At 29.0% G+C, this 21,266-nt stretch overlaps 2 protein-coding genes across 2 annotated transcripts; both read left to right on the top strand.

The window, feature by feature from the left end:
• Positions 1-5,253: 5,253 nt before the first annotated feature.
• Positions 5,254-9,954, top strand: LOC114264505 (homeobox-leucine zipper protein HAT5). Its single transcript, XM_028205139.2, has 4 exons — positions 5,254-5,695; positions 6,136-6,269; positions 7,195-7,434; positions 9,451-9,954. The coding sequence occupies exons 1-4, from the start codon at positions 5,614-5,616 to the stop codon at positions 9,778-9,780; spliced, it is 786 nt and encodes a 261-aa protein (XP_028060940.1). The 5' UTR covers positions 5,254-5,613; the 3' UTR covers positions 9,781-9,954.
• Positions 9,955-10,896: 942 nt separating this feature from the next.
• On the top strand, positions 10,897-18,382 carry LOC114264504 (uncharacterized). The gene is made up of 6 exons (XM_028205138.2): positions 10,897-13,120; positions 16,022-16,299; positions 16,448-16,554; positions 16,766-16,898; positions 17,009-17,203; positions 17,829-18,382. Exons 2-6 carry the CDS (start codon positions 16,036-16,038, stop codon positions 18,111-18,113), a joined length of 984 nt encoding a protein of 327 aa, XP_028060939.1. The 5' UTR covers positions 10,897-13,120; positions 16,022-16,035; the 3' UTR covers positions 18,114-18,382.
• The last annotated feature ends 2,884 nt before the right edge of the window (positions 18,383-21,266 follow it).

The following is a 21,266-nucleotide window of genomic DNA, read 5'->3' as shown; positions in this document are numbered from 1 at the left end:
CATGGTCTACAGATAAAGATAAAAATTAAATAACTAATTTAAAAAAATTAATTTCACAACTTATAGATAATTTAAAATTTCAACCAAATGTAATTGTATTGGCAAAAGTCTCCAAATATTCATTATTAAATTCTCATAACTTGAAAACTCTCTATTTCCTACGTGTCAACTCTCTTTGATTGTCTTTCATGTTTTCTATTTTCCTCCATTTTTTATTTGTTTGATTAATTAAAATGAAAATTAATTTCATGGTTTATGGATAAAGATTTGAATTTCGAAGTTCCTCCATATAGATAAACATATAAAAATTAATAAATAATTTATGAAAATTAATTTCATGGTCTACAGATAAAGATAAAAATTAAATAACTAATTTTAAAAATTAATTTCACAACTTATAGATAATTTAAAATTTCCTTCCAAAAATGAACTTATAAAAATTGATAAATAACTTATAAAAATTAATTTTATGACCTACAGATAAAGGTTAAAAAATTGATTTTAAAAAAAATGAAATTACTCCTTTTTTTTGCCCTTCATTTTGTAGTAGTTGTATTGAAAAAAGTCTCCAAATATTCATTATTAAATTCTCGTAATTTTAAAACTCTCTCTTTCCTACGTGGCAACCCTCTTTGATTGTTTTTCATATTTTCTATTTTCCTCTATTTTCTATTTGTTTGATTAATTAAAATGAAATTTAATTTCATGTTTTATGGATAAAGATTGAATTTCAAAATTCCTTCATATAGATAAACATATAAAAACTGATAAATAATTTATGATAATTAATTTCATGGTCTACAGGTAAAGATAAAAATTAAATACCTAATTTAAAAAAATTAATTTCACAACTTATAGATAATTTAAAATTTCTTTCCGTAAATGAACTTATAAAAATTGATAAATAATTTATAAAAATTAATTTCATGACCTACAGATAAAGGTTAAAAAATTGATTTAAAAAAATGAAAGATAAACATATAAAATTTCATAAATAATTTATGAAAAATTATTTCATGACCTAGAGATAAAGAAAAAAATTAAAACAATTATTTAAAAAAATTAATTTCATGACTTATAGATAAATAAACATATAAAAATTGATAAATAATTCATAAAAATTAATTTCGTGGTCTATAGATAAAGATAAAGATTAAATAATTGATTTACAAAAAATTAAAATAATAAAATTTAAATAAATATATGGTTTGTTAATCTGTATCTATCAAAAACATATCTATCTAAATCTTTGTTTTGATTTATTTATATTTTTTTCTCCTTCAATCACATATTATCCTTTTTTATTTTGAATCTATACTAAATGTAGCGGAGTATGAGAATTTTCCAAAGTCTTAATACTAAATTCTTATGGATTCTCTCTCCTTTGTGTCATTTCTCAAGTCTTCCCTCCTACTTTTCCTAATTTTTAATAATTTATCAACTATCTAAATCTCAAAAGCTAAAAGGATTATATATATTTAAATAGAAAAATGTTTTAGAGCTCTAAAATAGCATTAATTTGTCTTCTTCCTCTTTTTATTTTGTCTTCTTCCTCTTTTCTTTTCTTTTTTGTTTTTATTTTTTTTTTGATTGGGTGTGCCAGTTCAGTAGAGCTGCTGTTAGAGCAACTCTACTAGAGCTCTCTAGCAAAGCCGATTTAAATAAAATGATAAATATTTAGATATGAACAACAAAGAGATAGAGATAAAAATATAAAAAGTAAAATAAAATAAAATAAAAAGATAACTATTCAAATTTCAACCACACAATCATATAAAGAGTCAAATAAAAGATAAAAATATAACTAAATAAAAAATATTACGAGTCAATTAATTTTAAAAATAAAAATTTAACTATTTATATATGAACAATTAAAAAATATTTAAATAAAAAAATATTACGAGTCAAATAATTTTTAAAATAAAAGGTAATTATTTATATATGAATAACAAAAAAAAAATAGAGATGAAGAAATATACAAAAATAAAAATATAACTATTTAGATTTGAACTGCAAAATAAAAATTCAAATAAAAGATAACAAAATATTTAAATAAAAAAATATTAAGATTGGGATATAAATATCCCAAAAAAGAAGATAATTTTTTTAACGATCTATATTTATCTTTTTTTAGATTGTTATAGAATTTTCATATATTTCAACTTAATTATCTTCAAGTTGAGCTTAATATTTTTCTTTTAAAACCATCAATTAATTATCTATACAAATTTTAAATATGATAGAATTTCATATATATATATATATATATATTGTTTAAGCATTATCTTTTCAACATAAAAACAAGTTCCTGCAAAAGAAACCATGAACAGAAGATTGGGAGGAAAATAATCAACATTGAGCCATTTCTGATACCTTTCGGTGCCTAAAAATCCTAAATATTTGCTTTACACATTTGAATTGTGTACTTGCATGAGTTTTTGCATTTGTGAGAAAGTGAGTTTATGTAAATGGATATTATTATTTTATTTTTAAATTTTTTTCTTACAATATGTATTTTTCCTTATTTCTTTCTTTTTGTTAATAATGTGTCATCTAATTGAGTTTTTTTTTATATATATTTATAAAAGTTCTACTACTATCAATTTGTAACTCTCTCACTTATTGATTATTTGTGTTTAATTTTTTTGGTGCAGATGTTAGATTGAAAATGAAGAACACATCAAAATTTATTGGATATGGGTTTATACTTTAAATTTATTCATCAGTTGATTTTTTATTATTGATTATCCTGTTAAAATAACTTATAATTAAATTTTTTTTTAGAAACTCATTTCCTTTGAGAACAAAACGACAAATTTTTTTATTTATTTTTTATTTTTGTTTAGATTCAGAGTTTGAGCAAATGGAAAATATCTCATATTTAAAATGTTAATTTTTTTTGAATAATTTAAATATTTATATTCTTTATGTTTGTCAATTCAAGTTTAATGCATTTCCAATTTTTTTTTTTTTTAATCATTCCAAACCATTTGTGTTTAATGAATCAATATAACCAAAAAAAACAAATAGCATGAAAAAAATTTTAACCACTAACTGAATATAATAAAAATTAAAATTAATTTTATTTTAATTTATTATATTATATGAGATGGTTAATGTAATATCTACTATTGATTAAACAAAATTAGGGTTACTTTTATTTAATATATTAGTTATTGTGATTAATTATAATATGCCTTTGTTACTCTATTTTTGATTGTTTGAAATAATTCTTAGATCAATTAGCTATTATATATATTAGTGTATGATAGTTTTTAAAATTTTTTAATAATATGAAATATTTCATATTTTTAATGATGTGATATAAGATTTATATTCACAAATTAAATAAAAATATTAAGAAATACAATCAAATAATAAATTTTTTTATAGTGATTATTGACTTTTTAAAATAACGTGCATTGTACGGGTGACTACCAGTAAATATAAGTATATTTGTTTGACCAATATGTTATTGAGCAAGAGATCACGTGGGAAGACTTGCTGCCTAAATTTAAAAAATTAATTATTGCGAAAATGGAGAAGAAATGCTTTTTACTGTGTATTAATTACTAAGGCCAAGTTTGGGAACACCCTAAAAAGTCAAAAAGTCAAAAAATTACTTAAAAAGTTAAAAAGTTATCACTATTTACCAAAAGTCAACAATTACGGCTGCACAACTCCCAATTCTAATTTTCTCCTACAAATCAATTTTTACAATTTTTTATTACACATTTTTTCATAAAAAGTCAAAAAGTTAACCCAAACATTCATATTTTCAACCTCAACTTTTTAGTCTAAAAAGACAAAAAGTGCACTTATTTAGTCTTCCCAAACTTGGCCTAACTTTTAACTAGCAACAAATTGTCCCCCCTAAAAATAAAAAATAAAAAATAAAAAAAAAACTAACAAGAGAGCATACATTTTGATATTTCACAAATTTTAAGACAAATGCTAATAATAGTCTCTAAAATATTATTTAATTTTTTATTATTATTATTATTATTTATTTATAACATTTTTCAGCAACTGTATTTAAGAGGAAAAATTAAAAACTAGAGATATTTTTATAAAATATTTATAACCAAATAATATCCCAAAAGCACCAAATGATTTTCCTAAAACCATTATGAAATATCCATCACCCTAGCCGCTACAAATCACCACTATCAAATATCTAAAAATGAATTTATTATATAAAAATTAATAATTTATTAAATTTAATTATACCATCATCCACATCACCACCACTCATTTTGTCCTTTCACTAAATTTGGTACACAAAATAAATACAAAAACAATTTTTAAAACAAATTAAAGTGAAATAATTTTAGCGATGAACCCCACCATCAATTTCAAATGGCCAAAAAATTATTTTGTTTAAATAATTTTATAGTCGGTTATGCATATCATGTCTTCATGGAATTTCCCTTCATCTTACAGATACACCACTAAAATAGGAGTTTAAAAAATAATATATAAACAGAAAAAATCACACAGAATAATATAGTGTAATGTGAATTTTTATTTTAAAATAAAATATTTATAAAAATAAATTTATTTACAAAATTATATTACCACATCATTCTTATAAAATTTTATATATTAATAAAACAAATTAAAAAATATAATGTGAGTCTCACACCCATATAAAATATTTGATAGAAAATTTTAAAAAAACTTCTATAAAATTTCCAACATTACTCAAACAAATTTGAGTTAAAATGATCAAAAAATGTAGCAACTTGTCTTCGGTCTATAATCGGAATGGATGTTACTATTCAGCTCGTGAGGCCCATCACGGGTCCTGTTTTGATAATCCGAACCGTTTACTGTGTAAAAATTGTCGATTACTCTAAGTTCATAAAAAATCGCATTAATCGACTATCGATAACTATGTGATCAAATCAGTTTTGTATAAAAAAAAAAGAATGGTGAACAAATTAACGGTTGACAAAAAACTGATAAGATAATATAGCTATCGATATCCGATCAACGTGATTTTTTACAAGTATATAGTACTCGACGAACTCTATACATTAAACGATTCACATTATCAAAACGAGACTCGTAATAAGCCTCTACCGATTAAACAGTATCATACAATCCGATTAAGAACCGGAGGAGGCAAACTACTCCCATTAAAAAAACATCCACGTGGAACTTGTAAAAGTAAAACTCTCGAGGGCATTTGTGTAATTTAACAAGCACAACCGCAACTATAAAACGCTATGTCCTCACCACTATCAACTTTAGCTGCAAAAAACACCAACACCATAGAGTGTGGCCGGTTGTCGCCGGAATCTGACCCAACGGTGGCCGGTGTGTCAGATTCACTCTTTTCATAACAAGTTCTTTTCTAATTTGTTTCTTTTCCGGCGAATCTGACACCCTCCACCGGGAAAATTGGGCGGCGATCTGGGTAAGGTTGATCATATGATGGGATTTTGTATCTGCCCGTTGGAGACTCCGGCGAGGTTGCTGTGGAGTACTAGCTTCTTCCGTCACAAGCTCATGCTCTTCTAAAATTAAACTCCCATATTTACTATCATCTAAAATTCTTTTGATTACCAGAAATCCCCATATATACACACACTTATTAGTAATTTTGGTATGGATTCTAGCCGTGTTTTCTTCGATCCCTCGTATCACACCAACATGTTGTTCGTCGGTAATGGCGATCCCGTTTTTCGAGGTGATTTGTACGTTTTATTATTATTATTTGATAATTTTACATTAGTATGTATATATTTACAAAAAATATTTTTAAATTAGTGATAAATTTTAGCAAGCCCACGTCGCAAAAAAACTGATTAGAAAATTACGCAAAATATACAATCACATATCCAAAAAATTGATAAGGAAATTACTCGGACTACACAATTTAAGGGCAAGATTGATTCATGAATTAGCTAAATCTATATCTTATATTCGAAATTTTGCGAATTTTTTTATTTTTGTTCATGGGTGATTTACATTTGTTTGGGGGTGATTGTATTCTTTGGATGGAATTTTCCTAAGAAAATTTTCACAAGATTGATTGTTGTTCAGGGAAAAATAGGTGTGTAATAAGTTTTGATGAATATTAATGTTAAAGGGTAGTTTTATTTTTTTGTTATGCGGTTTTTTTTGTAGGAGGTAGATCGGTGATGAACATGGAAGAGACCTTAAAGAGGCGACCTTTTTTCAGCTCTTCAGAAGAACTATATGATGACGACTATTACGACGAGCAATTGTCGGAAAAGAAACGCCGACTCACTCCCGAGCAGGTTAGTTATTGTAACTCACGTTATATGATTGAGATTGGTTGTCAAAATATCAGTCCATATATTTTGTATTGATGAATATTTATCGAGTTTTTATCAAAAAATTTATATATTTCAATATTTTAGTTGAAATAAAATTATAGTTAATTTTCAATGTGTATAGTTCATCTGATCCACAAGTGATATATATAATTTTTTTTATGATTGATGTGTTTAAAAAATTATTACCATATCACTCCATTCTCAATGTATAAGCTCAATATCCACAATATTGATATGCGGTGACTGATATCAATAGCTTTTATTCCAAATTATTTTGAAAATTAGCTAAAAAACTAGTTTATATGTTAAAAAAATGTTACATACATCACTATTTTTTTTTTACTGTTTTCTATCACGAAATTACATAGACTATTATGATTGGTTTGTTTGCTAGTTGATAATTATTAAGACATTAATGATTGCAAATAATATTTTGTACCTCGTGATTTAAAATGGTGATACAAATCAGTGATATAATTAACGTGGGTTTTTTTGACAAGAAATGTGTCTGTCAGAAGAACTGTTTTTTTTCTTTTAACAAAAAACTTTTTTTAGCCAATAAATTAACTTTAAATCATAGCCAAACAGAATCTTAAAAGCGTGATACGAGTATGGGACATTTCTAATTTGTAAATTAAGTGCGGCATATTTACATATATTCACTTCTCCTTTTTTATCTGAATCGTATAAGCATCAAATCTTTTCATTTCTTTATGGAGAAAAAAATAATCTAAAACTTGCAAATAAATAAATAAAAGAAACCCATTTGGCTGAAAGCAAAGCAAGAGAGGAGAAGAAAGAAAGAAATTTGAATGAGCTGTGAATTTGATTTTTATATATATATGATTTGAGTTATGGTTTGATTGGTTGGTTTTTTTGGGTGAAGGTAAACATGCTGGAGAAGAGTTTTGAGGCAGAGAACAAGCTGGAACCGGAGCAGAAGACCCAGTTGGCCAAGAAATTAGGGCTGCAGCCGAGGCAGGTGGCGGTGTGGTTCCAGAATCGCCGTGCACGGTGGAAGACCAAACTGCTCGAAAGGGACTTTGATCACCTCAAGTCATCCTATGAATCTCTTTTATCAGATGTTGATTCCATTTGCAAAGAGAACGATAAACTAAAAGCTGAGGTATAGTACTTGCCTTTTATAAAATTTTCTAAATACAACCCCTAATGAGTCCCATGTTAACTTTCTTTCTTGGTGTAGCATTACAAAACCCTCGATAGTTGATGTTGATCATTTTGAGAACATGCTAAAAAAGCTAGTTTTTTTTTGGCTTTTTAGCTTTCTTACACAAAAAAAAAAAAAAAAAAAAAAAAATCCAAAAAAAAAATCACAAAAAGCCATCTTTTTTAGCTAAAAAACTAAAAAATCAACTTTTTACTAACTTTTAAAACACCACATATGTTTATTTAGGATTGTATTTATTTAAGAGAGGACGTGTGTTAATTAATGAGAATGCTGATAATAATTCTAAGGTAAAATGATTAGAAGTAAAAATTAACAGGCCTTTAACTCAAACCTTTGATGCAAAAGTAAATGTAGAGTGTAAATTCAAGTAAATAGATTAATACAATAAACGTTTCGCTTCATCATTTCTTGATTAGCTTTTTGTGGAAGCTAAGCAAACCAATTTAAAAGATAAAGAATGTTATTAGAATATACACTAAATAAGTCTTCTAAATAAAATTCTGAATAAATTTTTTAAATTTGTAGTATTACTGATACTGTGTTTGGTTGGAGGATTTGGGAAGGGATTTGGAAAGGGAAATGGAAAAGGTAGGTGAAATGTGAATAAATCATGCCTATATTTCACATAGTTTCACACACCTTTTCCCTTTCCCTTTCCAAATCTCTCCCCAAATCTCTCGACCAAACACAGCATGAAAGTTTTTATAGTTTCTTAAACATATATATATATATATTACTCTAGCTTAAAACTATAGTAATCACTACTTGAGAGGTGATAAGCCTTTCCAATCTCCTAGTTTAAAGATCTAAGGTTTGGATCAGGCAACTTAATCATGATCTCATGAACATCTCGCCAGGTGAGGGGACCTACCTATTTGATTCGTCCTTACCTTCAAAAAGAATATATAGAGATTATTAGTTGAGCAGTTAATTCTTTGTCATTGAAAAATAGCATCTGTTCCAAGCCCCACCTTGAACAAAAAAAAGTAGGTTTCATTTTCTAAGGAAGTGTAAACCTTTTTAATCTCACGAAAATATTCTCCCAGAAGGCTTAATTTGGTTAGAATAAAAATGGTAGAAAATGAAAGAAATAAAAAAAATAAAAAATAAAAAATTAAGTTTGTTTAGCATGAAAGTGGTGGAAGTCATAAAAAAATTATTTTTTTTGTACAACTCATAATAGTATGATAACTAAGTTTTCAGTTTCTTGTAAAAAAATACAGAAAAATATAAGTTTAAATTTATTATAAAAGTAATTATTTATAATAAGAATTTCTATTTTCTTACAAAATTTTCGTCCAAATAGAAAAGATATTTTGTTTTCTTTTTCTCTTTTTTCATTTTACTTTCTATTATTTTCACTTTTCATAATTTATTTATTTCTAATTAACAGAGCGGAATGGATTAAAAAGGTGTTTTCACCGTTGGGTATTTTTGTAATTTCATCTAACATGTACAGTAATAGATAATAATCAAATAGAGATTTTTTTTTAAAAAAATTATGTCCACAGGCACGATTTTTGTAATCTGATCCATTTATTTTGTAAGTCTTAATATGTAGATCATTGATAGAAAAAATCAAATAAATTTAATAATTAGTCATATTATTTTGTTACATTTATCTTAAAAAAGAAAAAATAAACAGTTTATTTTTTTAATTATATTTATAATGACTACAATTATTAGATTTATTTTTTTTTTATTTAATGAACAATCTATATATAAGAACTTACAAAATAAATAAATTAAATTGTTGAAATAGGATTTATAGTGAGTCTTATTACAATTAAGTTCAACTAGACAGTCCAATCCCCTAAACTTTTTTTAAAACATGAAATCACGAAATGACTTAAATTTGATTAATAAGTTTAAAATTACTTGAATTAAAAATATATATTTTAAAAAAAATAACTTTAGGTAAAAACTTGTAATCTAATGTCGAATGTGTAACAGATTGTGTCCTTGACTGAGAAGCTGCAAACCAAAGAGGTGGCAGCCGGAGGAGCACCGAAATCTGAACCACTTCCGGCGGATGTTGTGCCCCATATTTCAATCCTCCAACTGAATGTGAAGGTGGAGGACCGCCTGAGCTCCGGCAGCGGTGGAAGTGCGGTGGTGGAGGAGGAGGATGGCCCACAGCTTGTGGACAGCGGTGACTCCTACCTCCCCAAGGATGACATTGACCGCCGGAATTACTTCTCTCCTGTATTTGCGGCGGCGGAGCAGCAGCAGCACCACCCCCATGACGACGGAGAGCCACTGGGGTGGTGGGCCTGGTCTTAATTAATTAATTAATTAATTTAGTGTTTAAGCTTTGTTGTCACTATTGCCATTGTGCTTTTGTATTTCTCTGTGCAATTATGTGGACTTTACCTCTTAAAAAACAGACAAAAAAAGGTGGGAACAAATTTAAAAAATAAATAAATAAATAAGAAAGTAGATCGGTTGGTTTGGATCTATTGGCTGTCTTAATGGATAAAATTATATTATCATGAGTAGCAATTTTGTCCTGTTTTAATTTGTATTTTTGTGTGAGTAAATTTGTTGCGGTGGACCATCACCAACCCCACCTCCAGTGAAGGACGGAACTAGGAATTTATCTCTTGGGTCAAGACATTTAGGTCATGTTTGTTTGGGTGGACATGAGCTTGGGATTGGACTAATAGTCCAATAAAATTACTAATCCAATGTTTGATTAAACAATTAAAGTACGGACTAATTATTTTAAACTTGACTATTAGTTAAGATAGGATACATAATCCAATGGATTTGTACCCCTAGGACTATTAGTCATGGGAATGCTAATCCAGTCCGCCCAAACAAACATGGCCTTAATAGACAATAAAGTAAAATATAGTGGTAGCTCTTATAATTTATCCTTTTGTTATTTTAGTTATTCCACTTTCAAGTATTTCAATTTTAATTATTAATTTTTTATTTTGTGTCAATTCAATTCAATTGATAACGTTGTTAAGATTTTTGACAAAAAATTATCACTGAATTAGTTAAGATTAACTTAACTCATTGAGTTAATCAAGTTTATAATTTTATTCTTAAAAAATAATCAACAAGTCTCCCCTATAAAAAATTTTACTACACAATTGATTTAAAATATTACATAAATAATGCCAATTAGTTATAAATTGTAATGCAAGAGGAGCGTTTCACTATATGGTGGTCATTTGGAGTAAAGTATTATGTCTTGAAACAAGTATTATATAAACACAATTCATCACTTCAATAGGGAGGCCATGGCCCCTCATTGTCTACACATTGTTCCGTCCCTCTACTCTATCCATCATCAGCAGTGCTTTCACTTCCACCACTACCGATGTAGCCATGTCACCACCATCATCTCCATTATTATTGTCATTATCACTGTGACCTCAACTAACACAATTATTATCATACTAATTTCAAAAATTTACTCAACTATAAAAATAACAAAAAAAAAAAATGTTTACTTGAAAAAATATTGTTTGAGGTTGAAATAAGGCAATCCTACAATATACATCTTCAAAAAAATTATTGCACCATATGTGGTTATGTCACAAAGTATCATAATTAAATCATTCTCGATAACTTAATGGATCAGAACTGAAGATTTTTTAGGCATAACCAAAATTACAATCACAGTATACGATATCTGAATATAAACAAACCACAATATGCTATAATTAAGGCTTATAACCAAGTATCATTTGACATATAATCAAAGATTTTTTAATAATAATTAAAATAATAACCGCAGTAAGTAATAACTAAATCATAACTAATATCATAATGAGTTATAACGAAATTAATTTCAACATCATAATAAATCATAACTGAAATTACAAAAATTATAACTTAAAAAAATAATATACATTTTTTTAAAGGTGTATTATAAAATTTTCCTATCATTACCAGCAAGGGTAAAGTGGTGCAGACCAAAGCAACTTTGACTTGTGTAAAGATGCTTACCGAGCAAAACGATAAAAATGGCAAAACTGCTGTCGTATGCTTAGATTTTCTCTTGATTTTCTTGTTATCTGAATTTGTTCTTCTTTTTTTTTTTTTTTTTTTAATTTTTTATAATTAGGTGGTTGGATCAATTTAGACACACATCAATTAATTCCAGAACAAGTCTTTACTGCACCAAAACAAGAGGTTTGTGTGGAAAATTTCAAAGTGTGTTTATGCTTTGTTATCACTTATAATTCCTTCACCCAAAAATGAATTAATTAATTTTGATTGATTATCTTCAAATCATAACACACAACCTAATGACTTGTGGCCTTTACCTAATTAAATTAATTTTTTAAATGAATAATTGCTCAAAAATCTTATAAATTAAACCGTTGAAATCATTAAAATAAATTTTAAATAGGCCTACAATAATATAAACTAGATCCTTAATTTAAAGTATAAATTACAAATAAGAAAATTACATTATGCCTCTTGAATTTTTAATTTCATAATAAATGACCTATTTTATTAGTATAACATTAAATCAATTAATAATTTTTAATGATATCGTAAATATATTTCAATTAATAATTCATGTAATTTTTTGTATTATATATGAGAATAGTTAAAAATTTTATTTTTTTTAGTTAATTCTATTGAATAAAAACTTATAATAAGAAAGTATTTGTAATTTTTCAAACTATAATAAATAATTCATATTTTAATCAAATCTTATAACTTAATTTAAAAAATGGACCGGATGCAAGGTTAGCCGAATTAGATGATTTAAAGTAAATGTGTGTCAAATGATAAAGAGTCAATTCAAAACTACATTTTTCCATGGTGTTGGAGCGTCAAAGTTCAAATTGAAGTCTCAACTTTCAAAACTACTAGTAAACAGTAGTAGTGGCACTTTAGATAAATAATCCATCTCACAATCCAAGGGTATTTTTGTAATAAAATTTTAATAATTGGTTAAATTACACTTCATCTCTTTACATTTGATCATTTTTTTACTCTGATTATTTGATTTTTTTCTCATACTTAAACCTTTAATGTTTTAAATTTTTTTCAATTTATTATTAAAATTAATTTTTATTTAAAATTAGATAAAAAAAATGTCACATTAATTGTCACATAAAATAAAAAATATTATTATATTAAAATTTAAATTTATATTAAAAGTGTGAGTTATATATATAAAATATAAAAAAAAATTTACGTTACATAATTTTTTATTTTTCATTTTTTATTTCTTGTTTAATTTTAAATATAAATTAACTTTTAAAAAAAATTTAAAATATAAAAGGTGAAAGTGAAGAGAAAAAAAAAAAAAACTGTAAAGAAAAAAAATAAGGAAATTGTGAAACATAAGGGGCTAAGTGTAATTTACCCTTGGTAAAAATATATATATCTGTCCTCTTCCTCTCGTCGGTCACAAGCACATTTACCCGTGGCTGCCGGCCCAGGTCGGGTAACAAAAGCGGCGTCGCATACAACTGCCCCTCTCGCCGGTCACCAATCTCTCTCTCTACTCTCTCTCTCTCTCTCTCTCTCTACTCTTCACATTGTTTATATATATATATATATATATGCATACTCGTTAGTCTGCTTATACACAGAGAGAAGCAAAGCATCTTTGACTACCGCTTACCAGATCGCATCTTCTTCCTTGGTAATCTCTCTATCTCTGCATATTTTCGATTACTCTGTTTTTGTTGTGTGTTGAATCTGAACTTCAAATCTGTATATGTCGGTTGAGTGTGTAATTTGACTGGGAATATTACGATCTGTCTATGCTCTGTACAGTGAGATCTTGCTATCATTTGATTCAATCTACTCTCTTTTTTTCTTCTTTTGTTTCTTACAGTTTACTTTTAGATCGATGTTTTGATTTTGGATTTTTATTGAGTTAGGATTGTAATTTGGAGCGATTAGTTTCTCATTTTTTTAGCTTGATTTGTGTTGTTGTGATTTTGATAATGCTCATTGCAATTACTGTTTTTTCTTCTTCTTTTTGTTATGATTCGTATGTTGTAGAAACAAGATATGATTGTTTCTTACTTAGTTTTTGGAGAAATTGGGGCAAGGTTAGGGTTTTGATTGGGAAATTGGGAATGTTTTGTGGCACATTGACTGTGTACAAGGGAGTGGAGTATTAGATCAGCTATGAGTTGTTTGATTGTATTTACATGGTAGTAAAAGGAAGCTCAACTGGTAGGAAAAATGGGGAAAGAAAGCTTATAGGTTTTTAATTGATTTGGAGTGGAGAAAACAGTGAAATATCAGGCTTAGCTTAAGGTACTGGTAGTTGAAATGCATATGTAAGGAGCTATCATTTTGGGGAAAAGTGGCAAGACAAACATTCCAAGATATTTCTATATTGTCCAATGTACATTCGAGGCATCTTTATGTATATATGCATGTGTGAGTATGTATGCGTACTTCTCTCATTAGATTTTGTACTCATTCTGTTTGAAGTGGCCTTTTTTCTTATCATCTTGTGTTTTGGTGTCTTAATAACATTATTGAAGTTTGTTCTACATTGTTATTCGCTAAAGTTGTGTTTGAAGCTGAAGTTTTATTAATTCATTCAATTTGAATCTTTGAAGTTGAAGCTTAAATATGGGTTTTGTTCAAAGTTAAAACTGTGAAAAAGTGACCACAATGAATCCCCAGTTAAGAAGCATGGACACTTCTAAGAAGGTGATGTATTCGTGTTGTCCGTGCCGGACACCAACACTCTTTGGACACTCTTAGGACATGTGTCCGACACTCTTCAAAATGTGTCCTATTTTAAAATTTTTTTTAAAGACTCAAACACTCTTTGGACACTTTAAGGACACACGTGTAAATCGCTTAAACACGCGTGTCTATCGTTTAGACACATGTGAAACTAATTATAAATTTGAACAAAACAATTTAAGATACAATGATAAAATAAAATCCATATAAATTTATAGGAATTAGTGTCATATTGCATTTTTTATTATCTTTAAATGATATATATATGTATATAATATATAATAAATATATAAAATTATATATTTCACGCGTGTCCCCCCATGTGTCGTGTCCTGCATTTTTTAAAAATTAACGTGTCGGCATGTCCATATCGTATCCGTATCGTGTCACATGTCCATGTTCATGCTTCTTAGATCCCCAGGGAAGAGTGGACAATATATGTGGATTTTGCAACTCAAATTTCATTCTAGTTGTTTAAGAGTCCCTTATGTTATTAACTAAATTGGGACTCTTTCTTGGTCTTATTGACTATTATTTTCACTTTACCTTCTATTTCTCCTAGGTACATTTAATTTTATATTCAATGATCTTATTTAGCGGTCCTTAACTAACAAGTTATTTTATTGGATATTTTCCAAGGTTTTTGGGATGCTCGCATTTCTAACTTTACTACCTTAATTTTGAGAACTTGGTTAAAAGCCAATTTTTTGGCTTTTTTGGGTCACATCACCTCTATATTTTTTTGCACATTTTTTTCAAAAAAAAAAACAAAAAGTCGGCATTTAACCTATTTCTCAAAATAGGCCAATATCCTGTTAATGAGTGTTTGCAGCTCCACTCTTGCCTTCAAGTTTTGTTGAGTGATGTTATAGTGTGAGTTTCATGGTTATGTTGTTTTATTGAGTGTTTCCCTAGTGTTCTTGTCTTTATGGCATGGTCGGTGGTTTGGTGAGCTATGGTTTCTTAGCAGCATTTGAAGGTTTTTGCTTGCCTTTGATTTGGATGTGAAAAGTTGACATCGCACTTCTCCCAGCAGATGGGGGTGGGTGTGTGCTATCTTGTTTTCTGAATTATCTTCTTTTTCTTCTTCTTATTCTTTATATTGTATGGTGGATTGCGGCATTGTCTTGTTACTTGCTGGGGGCCTGACCTCATAAGGTTCCTATGTTTATGGGGCTTGCTTTCTTGTCTTCTCTTAATTTATTGACCAACTTTTAAGTTTCCTAGGACCATGCTTTGAATTTAATATTCTTTTTTGGTTCACTTGTGATCACATCTTGGGTACATCCAAACAGACGAACTGAAAAAGAGAAATTATATGTTTTCAATTGTTGTTTGTTGCAGTTTCAAAAACTTCAAAATCGTTAACAAACAATTTCCTGGAGTTAGGATCCCTTTAACACCATGTATTGGATGCAAATGAGTTGAAGTTAGCCAATTTGAGCATTGTGCTGTGCAACCTTGCTTTATAGTTACGATTGAGGTTGTGTGCAATACTTTCGCTTCCTTCGGGAAATTGTATCTTTCATTGGTTTAACAGCCAGTGATACATTGTTTGATGTTTTCTCAGCCACTCACAGGCATGGATATTTCTTTCTTTTGGTCAAAAACATTTTTCCGTTAAAGCTCAGAAATCATTTTAGTGGATGTGTTATTTTACATGGTTTAAGAATTGGAACTTCAGATATTAATCTCAATTTTCATCAACCTAAGTTGGTTGGCCATGCTGATTTTGTCTAGGTATTTGTTTGCTTGCATATTGATGGAATGAACTCTGGCTGAATTCTGTAAGTATTGCCTGTGTTGATTTGTTTTTTTTCCCCTTTTTCAGGCTTTCCCTGCAGTATGGCAGAGACAGCTCTCAGAGATCTGAACACACTACCCATCTCTGAGAGGAAGAATGAAGGCTCCAGCAAGGGTGGATTTACCAAGCCTCATTCTGAGCATGGACTTGATGAAAGGAACAAGAAAAACACTGCCCTCTTGGTTGAAACTCCCATCAATGGAGATGAAAGTCTGATATCTGGAGCAGAGGTGGTTAACACAGAAGTGGAATACATTGAATCTGAGAATTTGAATGATGTAGAAGATGTGGATATGAGTCTCAAGGTAGGAGTGTATTTGTTGATATCTCCTCATGATGCTTGGCTGGAACTTTTAAAGTGTACTGAATCTGGTTCTGATGAATTTTAATAGATATTTTGTTATTGTCTTATTGATGTCATCATGTCAATGCATCTCTTTTTTTTTTATTCAGACGCTTTTGGCTGGACTAGACTCTAAAGACTGGGTTTTGGTATGTGAGGCACTCAATGATGTACGCCGATTATCTATATTTCACAAGGAAGCAATGGTCAGCATGCTGTAAGTCTCTCTCTCTCTCTCTCTCTCTCTCTCTCTCTCTCTCTCTATATATATATATATATATATATAAATATATAACTTTTTATGTGATGATCTGTTTGGAAGAGTGTGGGGACAATGTTCAAATTGGTAAACTGATTTTTTTGCTAAGTTTTTTTTTTTTTTTTGTCTTTTGATGTCCCATTGATTGCCATCATATTTTGATGAACAGGGAGAATGTGATCCCCCTCATTGTGAAATCTTTGAAGAATCCAAGAAGTGCTGTTTGTAAGACTTCAATTATGACCTCTGCAGATATCTTCAGTGTATATGGTGATCACATAACTGATTCATTGGACCCTCTGGTAACAGATTTTCATTTAAATTGCTGCTTCTTGTTATACCTACTTTGGTGAATGGTCTTTCGCTAATCTAGACTCCTTGTTATATGTTTGTCCTACTGTGTCATGTTTAGCTTGTTCAGCTTCTTCTCAAATCTTCACAAGACAAACGATTTGTATGTGAGGCAGCTGAGAGAGCTTTAATTGCCATGACTACTTGGGTTTCCCCCATTTTGTTGTTACCAAAGTTGCATCCCAATCTTAAGAATAGGAATCCTCGAATTCGAGCCAAGGCTTCTATGTGCTTTTGTCGAAGTGTACTAGGATTGGTAAGAAGTGACATTTGATTCTTCCCTTCGCTGTTTAGTTTGATTAATAAAACTCAATTTTTTATTTTCAAGTGTCTTTCCTGCCTGCTATTTTTCTTTAATTCTAATTAACAAAGAAGGTTAAAATTTAGATTGTTTTCTATCATTGTTATCTCTGTTGTTACGGACTTGCCCAAGTATGATTTCATATGCTATGCCACATTTGGTTCTTAGAAAGAATTAGAGGAAAGAGAAGAAAATGCTTAAGTCAGTCTGCTTGTAACTGACCATTATCTCTCTTTTTTATACAGTTTGAAAATGAAAATCTGTGTATAGTGACAAATTTTCTACGAGGAAAACAAATGAATAGTCTTTTAACTCCAAAAGAATAAAATAAAATAATAAAAAAAATTTCAAAACAATGAATCTGCCTGAATCCTCAGATGGAGATGTAAATTAAGTGTGTTTGGATCTTTAATGCTGGCACTACTTGTTAAGGATGAAATTACCACTATTTATAATCAGTTATAAGAACTTTGGATTTTGTCATCACTTGATTCCAATTGTCAGGTTTGTAGTTTTTTTGTTTTTGTTTTTGTTTTTGGGGTATGCTGAATGTTGTGTTATTATGCTGCATGCTTTACAGGGAGTGGAGGGAATCAAAGCATATGGTATTGACAAATTGATCCAAATTGCTGCATCCCAGCTTAGTGACCAGCTTCCCGAGTCAAGGGAAGCGGCTCGTATTCTCTTGTTGGAACTCCAAACTGTATATGAGAAGTGTCATGTCCCGACGCAAACTGCAGAATCTGAGGATTCAGAGACGGGTTCTTGGGAACACTTCTGTCAGTCAAAGCTCTCCCCTCTGAGTGCTCAAGCTGTGCTTCGTGTGACCAATATTGCACGGGAAGGTCGTGTTCTGGGTTCTTAGCATGAACTATATGCGTAATGCATGAGGAGCTTTAGCGAGTACTGTCTCTTTTTTGTCCCTTTTCCATTGTTTTGGTTGGTTTATTATCTTTTACTTGTAAATACCGTGAAAAATTAAAATGTTTGGAGTAAGGCCATTGAGGCATTTAGGCGAGTTATATATCCTATAATATTTTTGACATAAGATATACTGCTAACTATCATTCTCTCATTTGTGGCTTCATGATGATATAAGCTCCCAACATTCATAGTGCATATTTATTGCTCCAATGATTTTGTTATTGTTGATTATTACAATCCATTGCCCTATTCAGGTCTTGATTTTCATGTATGGAGAGAGACTGTTTTGGATGCTATCTTCATCCTCTATCATTATGATGCTTCATCTGGTTGAGTTTAATTTTGTGTATTAAGAAATGATTTTGTTAATATTTGCCTTTAAAACATATGTTACAAAACTTATAAGATTGTACATATTCAATGAAAATGTATGTAATAAAAAATGTACAATTTTTTTAAACTCTCTTGATGTGGGGTTTGAACCTCATTATTCACTCCTTTGGTAGTATAGCTCGGGCTGCAAATAAATCAAATTGTTTTTGAACAATTTGAGCTCACTTGTTTAAAGCCCATTTGCATAGTACAGCTTTTTAAACCTCGTCTTAATTCTTGAAGATCTAAATTTTGATTTGTATAATTTTAATTAATCATTGTGGGCAAGCGGATCTTGATTCCCATTTGGACATCTTAATAATACATAAACTACTGATTTATTTTTTTTTCTTTGATTCATGTAATATTTTACCAATCATGATGTAATTTGAACATTGCGATGAGGAGCTGTGTCTCATTCATTAATGGATTTGGCTCGTCTCTAGTTCAAAAGTGAACTGAGTCAGACAATTAAGATTTCTGAGCGGTAAGAGTTTATGAAAAAAAACTTAATTGAATCTTTTCAAAGACTTATCGATAAATATTTTTCGTTTAATGATTCTTACTGGTCAAAGACCTAAATTATTTGGATCAATTGAAATTTCAATTGGAGACAAATCATTCCCTTCATTAACCACTAGAAAATGTATCCACCAATAATTTTTGCCGGGCCCTAAAAGACAGTTACAAGGGCTGGAGATTTGGAAATATGAATTTTATATTTTGACTATACCAAATTTCTGTTTAATTTGATTCTTTGTGTTGAGAATAATTTTTTAGGAATTAATTACATTAGAATTCCCTTTATTATTAATGAAAACCACTTTATTCTTTTTATCAATGAATCTGTACATATCACTTCACTTTACACTTTCATAAGTGTAATAGCATCTCTAATGATATTTGCTATGATAATATTGTCATTGTTATAATTTGGTAATAAATAGTAATAAATTGTCAAATTATAGTAATGGTGTTCTAATGATCACATACTATTTTGACTAATCTCAACCAACTTTCCTTCCAAATTTGTAGGTGTTGTTTGAATATAAGTTTTTTAGTGATTTTTTTTTATTGTTTATTTTTTGTCTTTTGTGACTTTTTAAAACTTTTTAAAAAAATTAAAGTTGCGTTTGGTAGAGTTTTCTAAATATAATTTGAGAATAGGGCTGTATTTTGAGTTTATGAGTTTTGAAATTATAATTTGAGTGTGAAAAATTTGTTTGGTAAATGAGTTTTGAAAAGAGTTTTGAATTGAGTGAAAAATTTTTGATGTGACATGATATTTGATACAAAAATTTACAACTCATAACCAAACACAACTCAAAATTCTATTAAAATTCATAAATAAATTTAAAAAATATTTTTTGTTGAATATATAAAAATTAACATGCATCAATTGCAAAAAAATAAATAAATAAATAAATAAATAAAAATTGTACTCTTTCAGTCAACCGGCCGGATGACCAGTGGGACGACCAGTTAGTCCAAATTTTTTTGCCTTCGACCGCGTTTTCAAATGTGAGTGTGGAATTAATTTTTGAAAATCATAAACAAATACCATGTTGAAATCGAGCTCTGGAATGTTCCAGAGCTCCACCAAACAGAACCTAAATATTTATATTGTACCCAACTAGACAAATATAAAAAATTAAAAAAATTAAATTCTTTTTTTTTTTTAAATGTAATTCACCCCACCAAAAAAACATACTATCCCAAAATCAATAAAAAACAATTATTAATTACATGGACCACTACATTACATTGCAAAATAAAAATTATATTTAAAAAGAAATAATAAAAATTATATTGATAAATAAGTGACATTGCAAAATTAAAAAATACATTCTCTCGTAATTATTTATTTGGAGGCAGGAAAAATAGTAATTTGGTTTGCTGACATGTGTGGACCACTTGACAAAAATCTCATTTTTGCGCATTGTGTATTACGCTTTCGTCTGAGGGTCCAAATGAGAAATATTCATAATCATTATCAAATGTTCTTCCATTTTTATCTCAAGTTCTCTCATCTCTTGCAAATGTTTTTCTTTTTTTATCTCAAGTTCCTTCATCTCTTGCGATGCTTAAGCCATTTTTTCCATTTTCGTCTTAATGATTGGGTCTTCAGTAATGTGATACCAAACTCTACAAATTGCCACGTCTTCTTGAGTAGTGAATGATCTTTCTCTCTTTGTTTTTAATGAACCTTCCATACTGATTGTGTAAAAAAATAAACAAACACTACGCCAAAATTGGGCTTTAGCGGCGGTTTTTTACCGCCGTTAAAGGTAGTAAAACCGCCGTTAAAGCCTTTAACGGCGATATTAACGGGGGTTTCGTTACCGCCGTTAAAGGGTCATTACCGGCGGTATTAACGGCGGTTTTGTTACCACCGTTAATAGTATTTTTAAACAGCGGTAACGAAACCGCCGTTAAAAAAATCGCCGTTAATGCCCTCTTTTGGCATAATGAAAAAAACTATGTAGATTGAAAGTTGTGTATTCAAATTGAGATTAGTTGTTTATATTTATAGGGAGTAAAAATATGACCATTTTTTTTTTAATCCTAATTTATAGCCATTAAAAAGAGTTGTTTCAAACTTTTTTGAATTAGAGGGAAAAAAAAGAGCAGTTGCTCAATTTGTGCATTCCAATGACAAAAGTACTACCCTCTGATTCTGTCTACCCAGTTCATCCTCCCAAGTCTGCTCTCTCTCTCTCTC

The sequence above is a fragment of the Camellia sinensis genome, chromosome 4 (assembly GCF_055761805.1).
Source record: "Camellia sinensis isolate YWXY chromosome 4, ASM5576180v1, whole genome shotgun sequence".
NCBI lineage: Eukaryota > Viridiplantae > Streptophyta > Magnoliopsida > Ericales > Theaceae > Camellia > Camellia sinensis.
Note: the sequence above shows the minus strand (reverse complement) of the source record. Positions and strands in the feature narration are given on the sequence as shown.